The sequence below is a fragment of the Adiantum capillus-veneris genome, chromosome 3 (assembly GCF_014529385.1).
Source record: "Adiantum capillus-veneris isolate H3 chromosome 3, ASM1452938v2, whole genome shotgun sequence".
Lineage (NCBI taxonomy): Eukaryota > Viridiplantae > Streptophyta > Polypodiopsida > Polypodiales > Pteridaceae > Adiantum > Adiantum capillus-veneris.
The window spans coordinates 63,994,271-64,010,337 of NC_140933.1; the positions used below are offsets into that span (position 1 = coordinate 63,994,271).

At 47.5% G+C, this 16,067-nt stretch overlaps 1 protein-coding gene across 2 annotated transcripts in view; it reads left to right on the forward strand.

Moving 5' to 3' along the window:
• The first annotated feature begins 370 nt into the window (after positions 1 to 370).
• Positions 371 to 16,067, forward strand: part of LOC147461023 (uncharacterized) — a 35,819-nt gene continuing 20,122 nt past the window's right edge. The window contains exon 1 of one of the 2 annotated variants that reach the window (XM_086499982.1): positions 371 to 731. In XM_086499982.1, coding sequence (XP_086356108.1) covers positions 509 to 731 — 223 coding nt within the window. In that variant the 5' untranslated portion in view covers positions 371 to 508. The remainder of the gene's footprint in view (positions 732 to 16,067) is intronic. The other variant, XM_086499979.1, reaches the window with a different exon arrangement.

Here is a 16,067-nt window from a genome sequence, read left to right on the forward strand (position 1 = left end):
CTCGAAGCTCTATCTGATAAGTCTTGAACTCAAGACATGGTATTTAAGAGGGAAGAGAGAAATCCCAAAGATTTACTTGACAAGTATAGTTTCCTTCTCTTATTTAATGAGAGAAATCCCAAAGATCTACCCGACAAGTATTGAACTCAAAACTGTGTGTGTGTGTGTGTGAGAGAGAGAGAGAGAGGGAGGGAGGGAGAGAGGGGGGGAATTTTTACTGTCATAAGAACGATCCAAATAGATATCATCGACAAGTCTTGATCTCAAGATCTAATAAAAAAAAGAGAGGGAATTTTCATCTTTCGACAATGATTACCAAGACTAAAAGTACACCCTCCTCGCTTATGGATACAAAGACAACTACATATTTATGTATGTGTGTGACCCAATGGCCATGCTTTTCTTGGCCGTAGCAACCTGCGGGTCACACACACCAGTTCATTTGGAAGGCATTTGTTACAGAGCCTTCAAAAATTAGGAGGGCGGGAATCTTACTCGGAGTGGAACGATGGAGAAAGTAGCGGAAGATGAGTCCATGGAGAGCATGATGGCTGCGCTCTTCCAAGCGGAGGATGACGACGACGAAGAAATCAAGCAGCTGCAAGCTCACATTCAGACATTGGCCGCCAAAGCTCAGGAATATAGCTCCCATGGCCCTGCCCTCATCTCCTCTCGTCTTCAGACATACCTCCAGAACAGACGGCCCCTCTTCACCCCTGACCTGCTTTCAGGCAAGTAGAGAGGGTTTCCATTATTCTGGAATGTTTATCTCTAAGTTTGGAAAAAACATGCATGTTCTAGGTTTAGAAACTACTATAAAATTATTAGGCAGAGTTAAGTTCTTCCTAAAAAAAATTAAGTTCTGGAGAAAGGTTGCCCCCCCCCCCCCCCCCCCCCCCCCCCCCCAACACACACACACACACACGCACACACACAAAGTTTAAGAAGCAGCCATATCCGCTTGCATCTTGGAATCTTATTTGCAAACCCCAAACCCTCCTTCACTTGCATTTAGGCTTTTCAGATGTTTGAGGTCTCGAGTATGGATGAGACATTTGAATATCATCTTTTCAAGCTATGTTTCTGCTCTAAAGAAGTCAGTGATCTGATCTCCCTTTGTGATTGTCTCCCATTGTCTAATCTCCTTTAGAGACTCTCCCTGTGTCTGCTCGACTCTAGCAAAAACAACCCGAGGCATCTGTGATCTTGATATCTCATGACTCTAGCTAGTGATGCAAAACCCTCTCTGAATAGATCGTGAAAGTGGCCTTGTATCTCATAGTATACCGGACAATGACATATGTGATGTAACTCTGGCTCTGCTCTATATGACACAACTGGTAATTCCTGGCCTCTGCTGGTACTCATCTAAATCTGCCAGTCTCAATCTCTAGCTGATGCAATGATGTGCGCATCTGACTAAGAGCATATCGTATCCCATGGGATAAATTAGTCTTCATGTAGGTCTGATCACATATCCATCCTCTGGTAGATATATATATCTATATATATATATATATATATATAGAGAGAGAGAGAGAGAGAGAGAGAGAGAGAGAGAGAGAGAGAGAGAGAGAGAGAGAGAGAGAGATATGAAGAATCAAAAGCCAGAGAGATAGAGCGCCCACTAAGTAGGTCACAAGTGGCAGACATCAAACAAATTCTGGTAAGTCCCCCACTTGCTCAGAATCTAGAAAAGCCTCATAACACTGGGTACAACCACAAAGAAGCCCTCACTTACTAGATCTAGATGGAAAACCCGAGAGATGACCTCCAAAACTCTTAACACCCCCTCTCCAGTCCTAGGTGCGCAACAAGACCAGGTATCTGGCTATAAAAGGACACTTTATTGCTTCTCCTTGGATTTGGCATGCTTGTATTGTCTAGTGTACACTCAGGCTAGCCGCCCACATGCATAGCATGGAGGTTGCATCTTCTCCTGATCGGGCCATTTTGGCTGGCCACACACCCTATTAGGGCTTTTATCCCATTTATTGTGGGGTATATTGTATCTCTGAGGTTAGCCGACTTGGCATTGTCGGCGCTATATTGGGGGTCACTTCCCCTTGCTTTTCATGTATATTGTATTGTGCCTAGAGGCACCCCCAATGCGGGTCGCCATCCACACCATGGTCAAGCTATGGGATGATGCCCTTCTTCACTCTCTCTCTCTCTCTCTCTCTCTCTCTCTCTCTCTTCCGTTGGCTACACATACTTGATATCAATCTTTAGAGCCTAGTTGTGCTTGATCCTGGTCATCCCTTCTCCCCGTCTCAAAATAGTAAAACTCCGCTTTCTTCCCTCTCTTGCTACCTTTTAAAAACAGAAAGTCAGGCTGGGGCATTGATTGTTGGCGTTCTTTACTACCTTTAGAGTTGCTTACACTCACCCTCGATAACCTTACAGTAGACTTATCCCCCAACCTGGCAGTAGGCCACTCTCAGCTCATTCACATGAGAGCCACACCGAGTCGCGGTTTGGTGGCATTGTTGGCGCGGATTCTGTTTTGGTTGACACCGAAGGATTGGAGGCAGGAGATACAGGCAAGACGGCATAGACAGATTGGTCTGGCGTTTCCTCTTCTCAGAGGATCTTCACAACGCAGACTTCTCAGTCTGGCTTCCTTACTTCTTCATACAGGATGATCACGGTGCAGACAGCTTGGTCTGACCACACCTCCTCTTCACAGCGCAGACTGTTGAGTCTGGCTTTTTCCTCCTCTTGCATTACCCTACCTACTGAAAGGACGGTCAATCGGGTGGTGGTCCATGCGGTCTCTCGGTGACTGCTGCAGCTTACTATAGCTTCTACAATGCAGATTGCTTAGTTTGGCTTTCCTTGATTCGAAGGACGTTTACGGCGTAGAATGCTACATCTGGCCTTCCTGGAGTTTTACATAGCTTAGCCACTTGGCCACCTTGGGTTGCAGGTTCATGCATTGATAGGCTTCTGGTCATTCTCATGACAGTTCGTGGGCTTCTCCATTTTCTCCAGACGGTTTGACTACAAACACCAAAGATCCTATTGGGCAGAACACTTGAAAGTCTATTGGCACTTCTCTTACGACAAGGAGTTGTTTCCACACTCAGTTTGGGACCTTCACGCAGTATCTTCACCTTGTATCGACGGAGTACAACAATTTGCTACACTGCCCGTGACGGCACTTTACCATGGAGATCTCTCGGAGGTTGGGACACCACAGACTGCTGCTACACTCGCGGATTTTGGCGGAGTATTGTCTTTCAGTGTTCCTGGCGTTTTACATAGCTTAGCCACCATGCCACCTTGGGTTGCAGGTTCATGCATTAACAGGCTTCTGGTCATTCTCATGACGGTTCTTGGGCTTCTCTATTTTCTCTAGACAGTTTGACTACAGACACCACAGATCCTATTGGTCAGAACACCTGCAAGTCTATTGGCACTTCTTTTACGACAAGAGTTGTTTCCACACTCAGTTCGGGACCTTCACGCAATATCTTTTCCCTGTATCGGCGGAGTATAGTAGTTTGCTACATTGCTCGTGACGTCACTTTGGGACACCCCAGACTGTTGCTACACTTGTGGATTTCGCCGGAGTATTGTCTTTCAGTGGACATCGCAGCAAACATCTTCATCATTTGCCTCACGCTACACTCACGGATTTCGCTGGAGTATTGTCTTTCAGTGGACATCGTAGTAGACATCTTCATCATTTGCCGCAGATCTTTGGCTTCATGCGGTTTGTTCAACATCAAGTGGTGAGAGGAGGTGTTAGGCTTACACCACTCTGCTGCTTCACAAGTCTAGGCGTACTTGTACGACTAGTATGTCTCCGGGCTGGCCACCCATATTCTAGGTTGCTCCTGGTCCGGGCCGTCCGAGTTGGGACCGACAGCCCACCACCTTTGTCCGGGCGCCCTCATATATTTCCATAAATCATTTTCTTGTTGGGTTGTGGGGGATTTTTCCAGGCTTTGCCCTACCTCCCCTTGGGCACCTATTTATGGGGCCAAGGGGGTACCCACTTCCATCATATTTGTTGTATTGAGGTTCTCTTGCTTTGGTAGTCAGTGGGGGGCTGATCGCCCCCTTTTCTACACAGCGTTTGTGGTCTTCTCTCTCTCTCTCTCTCTCTCTCTCTCTCTCTCTCTCTCTCTCTCTCTCTCTCTCTCCCTCGTGATTTCTCACACGCGCACTCTCACAGTTGTGTTATGAAGATTTATCCGCGTTTTGGGCTCTCATTGTCTCCCGTTTCCAGTTTGTTGCTCATCCTCTCTCTAGCGTTTTCTTGCAAACACATCGATCTCCACGTATTGGCATTTCTGCACTTCGATCTCTCTTCCACTCTAGTGCTTCCTCTCCCAAGCGATCTACACACCTTTGCGGTGGTGCTACACCCTCGATGAGATCTGGTGCCTGTTCGGTGGGCGGTACGTGCTAGTGTCTTGACGGCGAGGAGAACCATCGCGATAGATACGAGATCTATTGGTTGCTCGTCACGGATGAGGTGTCTTGATCGCGGTTGCAGACGAGTCTCTCATCCGATTTACCTTCTTTTCGTGTCACAAGCTTGGGCACCCCAAGTTGAGAATCCGACACGGCACACAAGAGAATCACTTAAAATACTTAACAACTTTAAAAACTTGAGTCGACACGGCCCGGCGTAGTTCCGCGGCGTAGTTTTGATCCGAGAGGTGTTGGTCCCAAAAGCTGGCGCCCCTTTCGGTATTTCTTTTATATCAATACTTGAGCAAAGTACAACTCCCGAGGGGTCATTTGCTCTCAGACTTTTGCGTCTAGATGCTCTGAAGAGTGAGGCCCTTAGGGCTTATTTATTCTTACAAGGGATACCTAAAAGTAGACCCCCAAAAGCTTCTAAACTCAAAAGCAATTTTTTCCAAAAGCAACTTGGTCCAAAAACTGCTAGAAAAAGCAGTGACGTAATTTGCGGAATTCTGTACGACAGCCACGTCAACAAATTCCATATAGTCAACCTGTCATCAGCGCTTTTTACGGGCTTCCGTATTGCCACATCAGCAGCCTGTGCAAAATTTGGGTTGTCTATTGCGTCTTCTGTCCAGGCAGACATTGCCACGTCATCATTTTGTGACATTCCGTTGCAACTTTGACATGGTATCAGAGCCACGGCGTGCTCTTGAATTGGATTAGCGATTTGTGCGAGTTTGTGCTGCTGATTATTCGCGACGAAAAGAAGCGGTTTGTGTCACTAGGCTGTGGCAACCACTAACCTCAGTTGTTGGTTTCTTTCCCTTGATTTTTACCTTGGCTGTGGCAACCACTAACCGTAGACACTGCTGTGTGAAACGGTCGGCAAGCGAGAGTTTCACTTGTACTCGGGAAGGGGAGGTCGCCACGAGATGGTCGGGCAAGTCGGTACTGGAATCCGAGCAGAGAAATGGTGTCTAGGCTTAGGTCAAAGTCATTTAGGCCCCTAGCTACACTTAATAAGTCAGTGGGTACTGGGAATTAAACTCAAGAGAGGCAAAGTGGACACTTGGCGGCTACAGAGAAAATTTCCAAGTCAGCATGAAGAGGGGGCGCCCAAATTAGAGCTGGGTCAGTTTTTAAGTGAACTACTGTGTGTGTGAGTAGTGGGTGCAGGTGATCACAACTTTAATGAAAAGCTTGCCTTCTCCCTTGTCTTATGTAGCGTGATGATTCTGCTCTCGTGCATCTCTCTCCCCCTTTGAACACAGAAACGTGATGTCCCGCTCGAGGGCTTTTCATCTGTATGTACAGATGTGTGGGTTCATGCGCGATCGTCGATGCAAGAGCCTCTTGCAGAGGTATTGGATTAGCTAGTTGCTAATCCCCCGTAGGTACAAGTAAATTCGGAGAGATTTCACGCGAGAATTCTCGTCCGATTCAGAGGGCAAGTAGCCCTACAGGTGCATAGGCTTGAGGGCTTGCTAAAGATGTGACAGACACGCAAAACGGAGCCCGAAATAGTGAATTATAGCCTGTTGTGTTATTTTACAGGTTTAGGGTTTTTGACCCTAATTGATCCCTAATACTTTGTCATGTGCACATCTAACCCTATGTGCACGTGGACAAGCTATCTCAGGTCTAGGGTTCAGGTTAGCCTAGGAGGTGTTTTGGCACGTTTGTGAGCGCGTGCACAAGCCGTGCATGTCCAGGCACTTCGAGTGGATGCATATCCTCTGATTGCACAACCAAGTACCACCCAGCATATGCATTGTCCAAGCAGTACACCCAAATTCCATAACAGTTTGGGGGCAGTCAGTTCCAAGCATTTTATTTATTTTTTACATTATTATGCCATTTGGTCAAGGTGGTGGGGTTGTTGGGAAGATTGCTCGACCAAGCCTTGTCCAGGTATATAAGCAGAGGGGGGGCGCTTACTCTACAGGTAGTAGAAGAAGCTCAGGCAACTTGTAGTGCACCTTCTCAACGAGACCGGCGGAAAGCCTTAGCGTTTTCAGCCATCCAGACCAGCTAGCGTTTCGGAGTTCCAGATCAGCCAGCGTTTTTGAGTTGCAAATTTCCCCTAGCGTTTTCAGTCATCGGCAGCCGATCCAGCCACACAGCCCAGCGTTTGCAATATCCAGCCCTTAGCGATTGCAGATCCAACCCTTAGCTTCGTAGATCTCGCCTACCCGTAGCAGATCCTCACCGTACTGTCGGATCGGCCAGTGTTTTCAGTTTCAGCCCGCTGATTTCAGATTTCAGCATCTGCATTTTCAGCGCATCGTCGTGGAGTCATTGCCATCGTCATCCTCTCCGACACAATCTCAGTATCCAGCAGCAGATCAATGTTTTCCAGATTTCAGCATTTCAGCCCTAGCGTTTTCAGTTTCAGCCCGTCCTCGTCGTCGTCATCATTGTTGTCGACATCATCGGCAAGTCCATTGCATCTGAACCATTGTACCAGATTTGTGCAATCTATAGCATAGACCTCTCTCAGCATAGAGGGGGGGGTCCTTGGAGGAGGGTTTGAGAACCGTTTGGTGTCGTATTCTTCTCTCTCTCTCTCTCTCTCTCTCTCTCTCTCTCTCTCTCTTCTTAGCATTTCATTCACATTAGCATTCACTTGTTTGTGATCATTGCACTCTCTCTCTAAAAGGAACGGAAGGCTCTCCTTTCTGTAAGTAAAAGGAACCCTTGAGCACAGTTCGGAGCACTCATCTTGAGCAACATCAACATTCACTTCCGTTGCACCTTACATTGGTATCAGAGCTTTTTGGCAGTGTTCTGTATCACTCAAGGAAAGAACCACAATTTTTTTTTGCTTGTTGCGGTCTCACGTAACCCGAGTCCACTTGGGCGTGTCCATTTTTAATCGTGTTTCTGAAGAGTGACAGGTAACCCAAGAAAGAAGGGCTTGTCCAGCCTCCCCTTGTTCCTCTTTTCACTGATTGAGAGCGGACCGGCAGTTTGTTGTCAGAGGATTGCTTCCAGGGGAGGAGCCCTGGAAGGAGTTTTTGCTTCAGCGGCTTAGAGCTAGAGTGCCTCACGCAGGAGGCCCTCGGAGACCTTCCATCAGATGGATTTTCACAGAGATGCGCAGAGTTGGCATGATCAGGAGTCTGGAGGATCGTTTTGTTGTGAGCGTGCTTCGCTCCTGGGAGCAGTTGTGGAGAGGCTTGGAGCAGCACCAACCCACTTGCACGGAGGAGCGCTTGAGACATCCCCTTGTTTGGAACCCCATGGTAAGCACTCAAAGAGGCCACTTGGTTGGTAGTAGGCCTCATGTTTCTTGGGGTCCCATGGCAGGAGGTCCAGCCCGCACTTTAGGTGACTGGCTACAGTTCTTAGGTTTGTCAAAGGAGCTTCACAGCATCCAGCCACAGGGCATGAGAGGGGTGCAGAGCATGTGTTAGGACATCACAGAGGCAATACCAGCTAAGTGGCTTACACCCCTCGAGTCAACATCGCCCAGACGTATGGGGGCCTTCACGCGATTGGAGGTCCTCACCGCAGCCTAGGCTTGCTCAGAGACTGTACCCTCCATGTTTTTTCGAGCTACAAGGCGGGGGTGGATTACACAGTCTCAGTAGAGGCCCCACAGGTTGCAAAGTGTTGTTTTTAGAGGATCTAACTTGTGGGTATCTGTGGGAGGATTTGTGTCATAGATCCTGACCCAGCAGCTCTCGAGACATGCCACTGAAGGTTGTGGGCTTGGGAGAGCTGTCCACTGGCACAAGTGCAGTGGGATCTTGGAGAGTGGTTTTTGAGGGACCCTTTCTCCTCAGTTGACCATCCAGGGGTCCCTTTCTTTCAGTACACTGATCGACTCGGATGTCACATACTGGCAGCACGGAGAGTCTTGACTCTTGCTGCAGCACCTCATTGGCAAGAGGAGGGTCTCACAGCTGACTTCTTGTCAGCTTTTTGAGGAGGTTGTGGGACGCCAAACAACCGCGGCGAGTCACGTTGTTCCAGTGGTTGGTTTCACATAGAGCTACGGCAGTGGGGAGTTGGCTAGTACATAGTGGCCTTTAGGCTAGAGTTACAGGGGAATGCCAATTTTCATGCCTGGAACGCTGGAACGGCGTTTCGGTTTGCTGGGATTGGATGGAACGCTCCGGAACGGGCTGTCATTCCGACAGTCGGTCTCAAACCGGAACGGATGGGGGAACACCACCGGAACTGGCTGAAACGGGCATTTTCGGCCAACCTTCATAAACGGCAGAAAACGGGCAGAATTAAAAACAGCCCCTCCCTAAAAATTGTGCCACCCCCTCACCCCTTTCCTTCACAAGCTACCAAGCTCTCAAGCTCTCTTGCTCTCAAGTTGAATCAACTTCTAAGTTCTCAAGGCTCTCTCTCTTGCTCTCAAGCTCTCAAGCCTCAAGCTCTCAAGCTACCAAGCTACCAAGCTCTCAAGCTCTCAAGCTCTCAACTTCTCGCTTGCTCTCAAGCTCTCAAGCGTCAAGCCTTCAAGGCTCTCAACTTTCAAGCTCTCTCTTGCTCTCAAGGCTTCAAGGCTCAAGCTCTCTCTCCCTTGGGCTCAACTCTCAATTTCTCAAGAAGTGAAGCCTCTCTCAAGCTCTCTCTCGCGAGTCTCCATCGCACATCATGTAGATTGCATGGGCGGACACTTTTAGCACGTGTCCGATCGGTCATTTTTAGCCCTGGGTGCACACATTTTAGCCATTTTTGGGCTTTTATGTTTTTTGCACCAGTTACACATTTTGCCCTACCTCAACCTAAGATTCTATAAATAGAATGCTTAGGGTGTTGTAGTCATTCAGATTGAGATTGTGTATTGAGAGCATCATTTGCAGAGCACTTGTGTTTTCTCTCTCTCTCTCTCTCTCTCTCTCTCTCTCTCTCTCTCTCTCTCTCCAACGTTTTCGGCGCGCGTGGCTCACACTCTTTCCGTTGCTCACTCTCATAGAGAATATACCCACAATTGAATTGTGCAATCAATATCCAATACACAAGATGACAAGAATACTCAAAGGAAGAGTAAAGGAATTGACTCGGAAAACAAGCTTGTGAAGAACATTGGGACCGATCTGTAACATCCCACAAAACTGGGCAAACATCTGCAAGGAAAGAACCTGCTATACTTGCCAGCCTTGGCCAAATTTGCACCTGAAGGACGGCCCCCAAGGTTGGATCTCTCCAAATGGATATATGGAAGAAGCATCCAAATGTTTCTTATTGCGGGAGTAGGAACTAGATGTCCCCACCAATTGTCGACACTACGTGCAAACATGTCATCCAAAGGATCTCGACAAATATACTGTCGAACATCAAAAAACCCACCCATAATAGGTTGCAAACCTATCCCACAACTGGTGTTGATAAGCTCACAAGAGAGCAAAGGAATGACCAAATCTGTAGAGCCACACTACCATCGGGGAAGGAGAGAACATGGAGATAGGAGAAGTTCACACTCCAACAAAACCCCCTCGTACTATTGTCATTGTCGGCTAAGGGTTTGGCACCACATGCTCCACCTCTAAACCTCATCCAAGAGAGTCGGATGATCAAACAACAAGTGGTTTTGGAGGTAAAAGTATCACCCTTTGCTTGTCAACGCCAACTCCAACACCTGCACTAGAACATGCACCTGAACTGTTGCATACCGAATGAACAAGAGTCACCTGAAGCCGGAATTGTAACTTCCATCCTTAGATGGACAAGGAAAAATCTGAGAACATCCTCTATTTCAAGAAGGATAGAGATCCCCCTCTGTCATTAGAATCCACAATCTAGTACAAAATCGCAACTGAATCATCAACTTGCTACCCATCAGATAGGTAGCTCTGTTGACAATTTCAAGAAAGGCGTGCATTTACAAAAGGCATTGCAAATTTGCCCAGGCCCCATCCATCTCCTTGAAGAAAACACAGCCATAGAAACTTGCTCAAAAAGTGATGAAAAAGATCGTATTGCTGTTCAAACACTTCTCTCTGAAGAAGAAGTTGGAAATGAATAGCTCCCCCTCTTGATCCAACAAGCACATGTTTGCTCCCCTTGCGTGAAGACATGGCAACATGACTCCATCTAGGAAAACCAAAGCAATCCAGCACTGCTGCACATCCTGAAACCTCCATCGGGTTCCCCTCGATAAACAAGGGTAAAGTCGGGGTAGTCGTAGACGAGGATCTAAGGCCTCCACTGGGCAAAATCTGTCCAAACTTGGAGAAAACCAGGAGAAAAAACAGCAAGCTTCCTTCCTCTCAATCAAATCCAAAACGGCACTGGATCATCCAAATCCGAGCATCCAAGGTGGTGGTCGTGTCACCGAGGGTTCTGATACCATGTTGAAGGTGGCAAGACAAGAACTGGCTCGTGATATGGTGGACACCGCGATTCCGATCTAGAATACTTGCAATGCCGCACACATGAACAAGGCATACCTGTGGAGAAGAGAGATCACTGTGAGAGAGAGAGAGAGAGAGAGAGAGAGAGAGAGAGAGAGAGAGAGAGAGAGAGAGAGAGAGAGAGAGAGAGAGAGAGAGAGAGAGAGAGAGAGGAGAGGAGAAGAAGAAGAAGAAGAAGAAGAGAGTTTTAACGTCGTAGGAAACTATCCCAAGAGGCCTTAAAGTTCTAGCCGACGAGGAGAGTTGAATTCAAGACCTGTTATGAGAGAGAGAGAGAGAGAGAGAGAGAGAGAGAGAGAGAGAGAGAGAGAGAGAGAGAGAGAGAGAGAGAGAGAGAGATGAAATGTTATATTAACGTCTTCAAAAGGCCAAAATGGCCTATGAGACCAAAAAAGTTACAATTGGTGAATCTGATACCATGTCTGAGTACGGAAATTACAAAGGTACAAAGAACTAACACTAAGACGCTAAGGAGAAAGGAAATGGGGGGGAGGGGGGTTTGTGGGCTCAGATGATTTTTTTTTTTTTTTTTTCCGAGAAAAAGATCCTTCTATTAGTTAATGAAAATTGCCCATAGGGCTACAACCACCTCTGCAAGAGAGGGCTACAACAAGCATGACGGGGAGACTCTCCCAATGAAAAAACAACATATATACAATGAGGCTAAATCAAGAGATGGGAGGAGGGAAGAGCCACACAGGTGGACAATAGTGCCATCTGAGCACCCCCTGGACTATTGTGTAGAAAGGCCCAGGGCGCCAGAGTCGAAGGAAAGCCTCGCGGCGCTCCCGCATGCGGTCGGAGCTGCCCTGTAGTCCCTCAAGCTGTCCTCTGAGAGTATGGATCAGCTCTAGCCAAAAGTCACGAATAGTCTCTGCTGGTGGCACAGGGCGAGCCTCAGAGATGCGGAAACAGCGGGCTCTCCAGATGAACCAAAGTGTCAGGCCACTGATGAGCTCCCAACACTCCTCTCTCTCACTGCACCACTCCTGTGGAGTAAGCTCTGTAGCAGGCTGGAGTGTAGGTCACCCCCCTGCATCACTATCATCCTGCTGGTGGAAGATAGCTCAAACTGAAGTGCCGGGCCCGTGAGGGTGGACCAAGCCGCTGCCCCCCAAGTGTACTGTCGAGCCGTGGAGAGAGCAGGCATCAGCCGAAGAACTCGTAGCCACACCTGCTGGGCCGAGGGACAGTCCCAAAGACAGTGACGCTGACTCTCCACCAAATGGTCACAAGCTGCACATGTGGCCGAGAGGCCACTATGCACTAGCCAGCTCCCTACCGCTGTGGCTCTATGTGCGACCAGCCACTGAAACAAGGTGACTCGCCTCGGCTGTCTGGAGTCCCACAACCTCTCCCAAAAGTTTGCCAAGAACTCGACTGTGAGACCCTCCTCCTGCGAATGACGTGCTGCAGCGGGGAGGGTCTCTCTGTGTTGCTAGTATATGACGTTGTCAAGAGTTTTTTTCAGCAAGGGATTGCGCATATGTACATACACATGCATGGTGCATCGAATAAAGGATTACCCAATTTCCATAGCCAGGTGGTTACGTGGGGCCCACATGTGTACAGGTAGGACAGCATGTACATAGTGCAGCGATTTTCACTATTATCAGTACTAGTGTGTTTTTTCTACAATAAGGAGGAGTTGGTAGCGCGTAAAACTTCTCGAGGAAGCTATCCGCGGGCCGACGACATGAGGTCAGCAAGTGCGTCAGATGGCATCTAGTGGCGTCAGGAGGGCGAACGAGGTCAATATTTGCACGCGGATGAGGACGGACCCCAGTCTACAATGTCAAAGTGCTCAAATCCGACCTCGGATGAGCAGTTTACGGCCAAAACAGGCTCCAAAATGAGCAAAAACACACCTGCGGCTGTTCCTCCTCTCTTCTCCACGTTTTTTCTGGTCTTCTCTCTGTTTTTTCAGTTCCCACACTTAGCTTTATTACTTGGGCACCCTTGGCCTTTTAGATGACCTCAAACGGACCCCGAACAGGCCAAAAATTGACCTCGCAGTGCATAGTTGTCACCTTTTTGCATCATTCGCACACCTGGCACTCAGCTTTTTTCCAATAATGCATCTCGCCACCACGTGAAGTGGCCCCAAAAAGTGGTCCTAATGATGACCTTTCTGCATAACTCTCACAAGAAAACACCCACGTCTTTTCCTGTTGTTTTTCTGTGTAAGTTTCTCCTATGAGCGAAGTTTCTGTTCCAGTTTGTGATTGTGTATGGCTTCTTTTACCCATATTGTGTGAGCTATTTGCCCCATTGGTGTTGGCCCAAGCTCAATTGTATCTAAACATCAGAAATTCTCCTCTTTTGAGCTGAGTTTTTTGGGTGTGTGTGTGTGTGTGTGTGTGTGTGTGTGTGTGGAGTGGGTAAGTGGATAGTCTCTCTCCTTTCACTCCAGAGGTGTGTTCCCTGTCTCGGCCAGGTGTGTTGTGTAAGCCGAGTGGTGCCCCATCGTGTGTGTGTATATCCTTCCAAGAGTGTGTGTCGGGTCGTTATAGAGGCACTGTGTGTGTTTTCATCCCGCTCACATTCTTTTGGCGCCCCCACGGAGGATCTTCTTCGAGTACCTTCTGCTTCGAGCTTCGAGCTTCGAGCTTCGAGCTTCGGGATTACAGGTTGCAGGTTGCAGATTACAGGTTCCAGGTTACAGGTTATAGGGACAGGTACAGGTACAGGTGATTCACACAGGTACAGGTAGCTGGAGTACAGTGATATACTAGCAGTGATGTCACTTGCAGTTGTTGTGGGAATGCATCACTTGGCGCCTATTTGAGCGCATTGTCTGCTGGATTGTACGTTACTTGTGGAAACTGCCATTGTACGCATTTGTGGAGCTATACTTGGTTGTATTTGGCAATCCCAGCCATTTCTGAGACTTGGTCTGGAAGATAGTCATTTCTGAGACTTGACTATATGCGATTTGCATTAGCCTTCGTGTGAGGGTCGATAGCGTGAGGTTTTTATTGAGCTGGGGGATTCTCAAATGTGGAGATCCTTTCGGTGATACAGGTAGCTGGAGCACCCTTTTTGTGACCTCGCCATAGGCTATGTACTAGTGAGTCCTACTTGATGCTCGGGTTCTATTGTGACAGTTTATGCATACATAGACAGTCTATATTTTGGGTTCCTACTGCTCTACTTCTGGGGAAACTCTGTCGAAATTTTCCCAAGTTATGATGGTTGGTTTTTTGGTATTTTGAGCCATTTATGCTGTTATGTTGCTGAAATTTTGGCAAAATCAGAGGTTGAGTCAGGTGTACCTTCTTGGGAGCTTCATGGTTGGCTTTAATGGATGATCAAAATGGCCCTCAGTTCACTCCTTTTCATTTAACTCAAAGAATTCAGATTAATGTTCATGTGTCCACGAAGATCTTTTTCCAGCAGCGCATAGTCTTTATGTTTGGGCCAAGAAGATTGAGAGAAATCTTGGAATGTCCTTTGCCTGTTGTCATTCCGATGATTAACTATGAAAACTCATTTGATGTGCATGTGTTTGTCCTTATCTAAAGTTGAGCTCCATTGAAGTTTCTGGGGATTGGGTAGTGAAAAGTTTTGGGTTCTTGCACGTGTGTTCGAAGGGGTTCTCAAAGCATCATAATTTGGGTAGCCATGGCTTTCTCTTATCCGGAGTTTCATGGAAGAAGTGATGAAGATGTGGAAGAATTTTTGGAAAAGATGGAGGTTGCCTGCATTAGCAACCAGATTCATGACCCTACGCAAATGTCACGCCTTCTCCAAATTTGTTTGAAGAGTGATGCACGAGTTTGGTCTAAAGCATTTGAAGAGGAGTTGCGTATGGCTGATCCACCTGTAAGGTTGAGTTGGGATAATCTACGACATGGGTTGGAAGTGGAGTTTGTGAAGATAGAAGATCCTGACAAGGTGTGGCAAGAAGTACAGGCTTTGGTGTAAAAGGAAGGTGAGCCAGTAGATACGTACATACGTAAGTTTTCATTGGCATGGGAGCGAATGTGCAAGGCCTTAGCACCACAGGTACCCCCGCCTGACATGATGAAGAAGGACAGGTTCTTAGCTGGTCTTTGGGAGAATATACGTTGGAGAGTGGAGCTAAAGAAGCCTAGGACATATGAAGATGCACTAGAGGTAGCAAGGAACAAAGAGTGGAAGCTGAGGAAAATGAGTCGGTTAGGGGTGGAGTCTTTGCCAATGAGGTCTGAATTTCAGCCTATAGAGTCTTTACAAGGTCGTATGTCAGGGGTTCATCATGAACCAGTGGTTCCTCTTACTACTCAGGTTATGCCAGCAGTGGTCACTACAGCAGTGCAAGATGATGGGCTAAGGCAAGACATGAGGCAAATGGTAGATTTGATGAAGAATCTCAGCCTAAACATGCTAGGTCAAGTGGGAAATAATCGAGGTCGAGGGAGGTTTGCAAATCAGCCAGGATGTGAAGAAAGGCCTAGGAATGGTGTGGGACAAAGCAATGGTAGGTTTTGGAGGCAGACGCCCACATGTTATAATTGTGGAGAGTTGGGTCACATCAGCTCGCAATGTGATAAGCCACCAAGGATGGGGGGAGACATGTATCCATTGCCAAGACAGGTGTTAACTAGGTCAAATGATTATGGCATCGAAATTAAGGGAGACGAAGGAACCAGTGGACTGAGCCAGGAGAAAAAGGGAAAGACAAAAGTGCTAAGTGTAGTCACCTTGGAGAAGGCATCAAAGCTAGAGGATACATTAGTGATGCCTATTGGGAAGAGGACCACAGAGGATAAGGAAGGAAGAAGTACCCCAAGTCCTAGTAAGAAGAAAGGAAAGAGCCATGAAGGCGAGGATGTCAAGGCCAAGAGGAAAAGGAGAGCTCGTCGAAAGTTTCATGTTTCAGATTTTCCACTAGGGGATGGGCAATTAAGCTATGACTTGAAGGAGGATCTGACGAGCAGGAAGGCAGATGTTACTTTTGGGAAGCTTATAGAGATGGTGCCTAAGCTAAAGCGACAGTGGAAGAGGATGGTTAACCCAATGGAGAAAGAGCCAGAGAGAGGTTCAGTAAAGGTGTTGGCAATGGATGAGCTACCAGACATTTGTCCAATAGTAGATGTGTGGCATAAAAGGAAAAATTTGGGACAAGGTTATGTGGATGGCGGAGCCCAAATATGCGTCATAACACACTCATGTGTTGAGAAGATGGGTCTCACAGTGGCTGGGGTGTCAGGGTTTCGGATCAGATTGACAAACCATCAAAAAGTAAAATGCTTGGGTGTTGTAAAGAGCTTAGAAGTGGAGGCA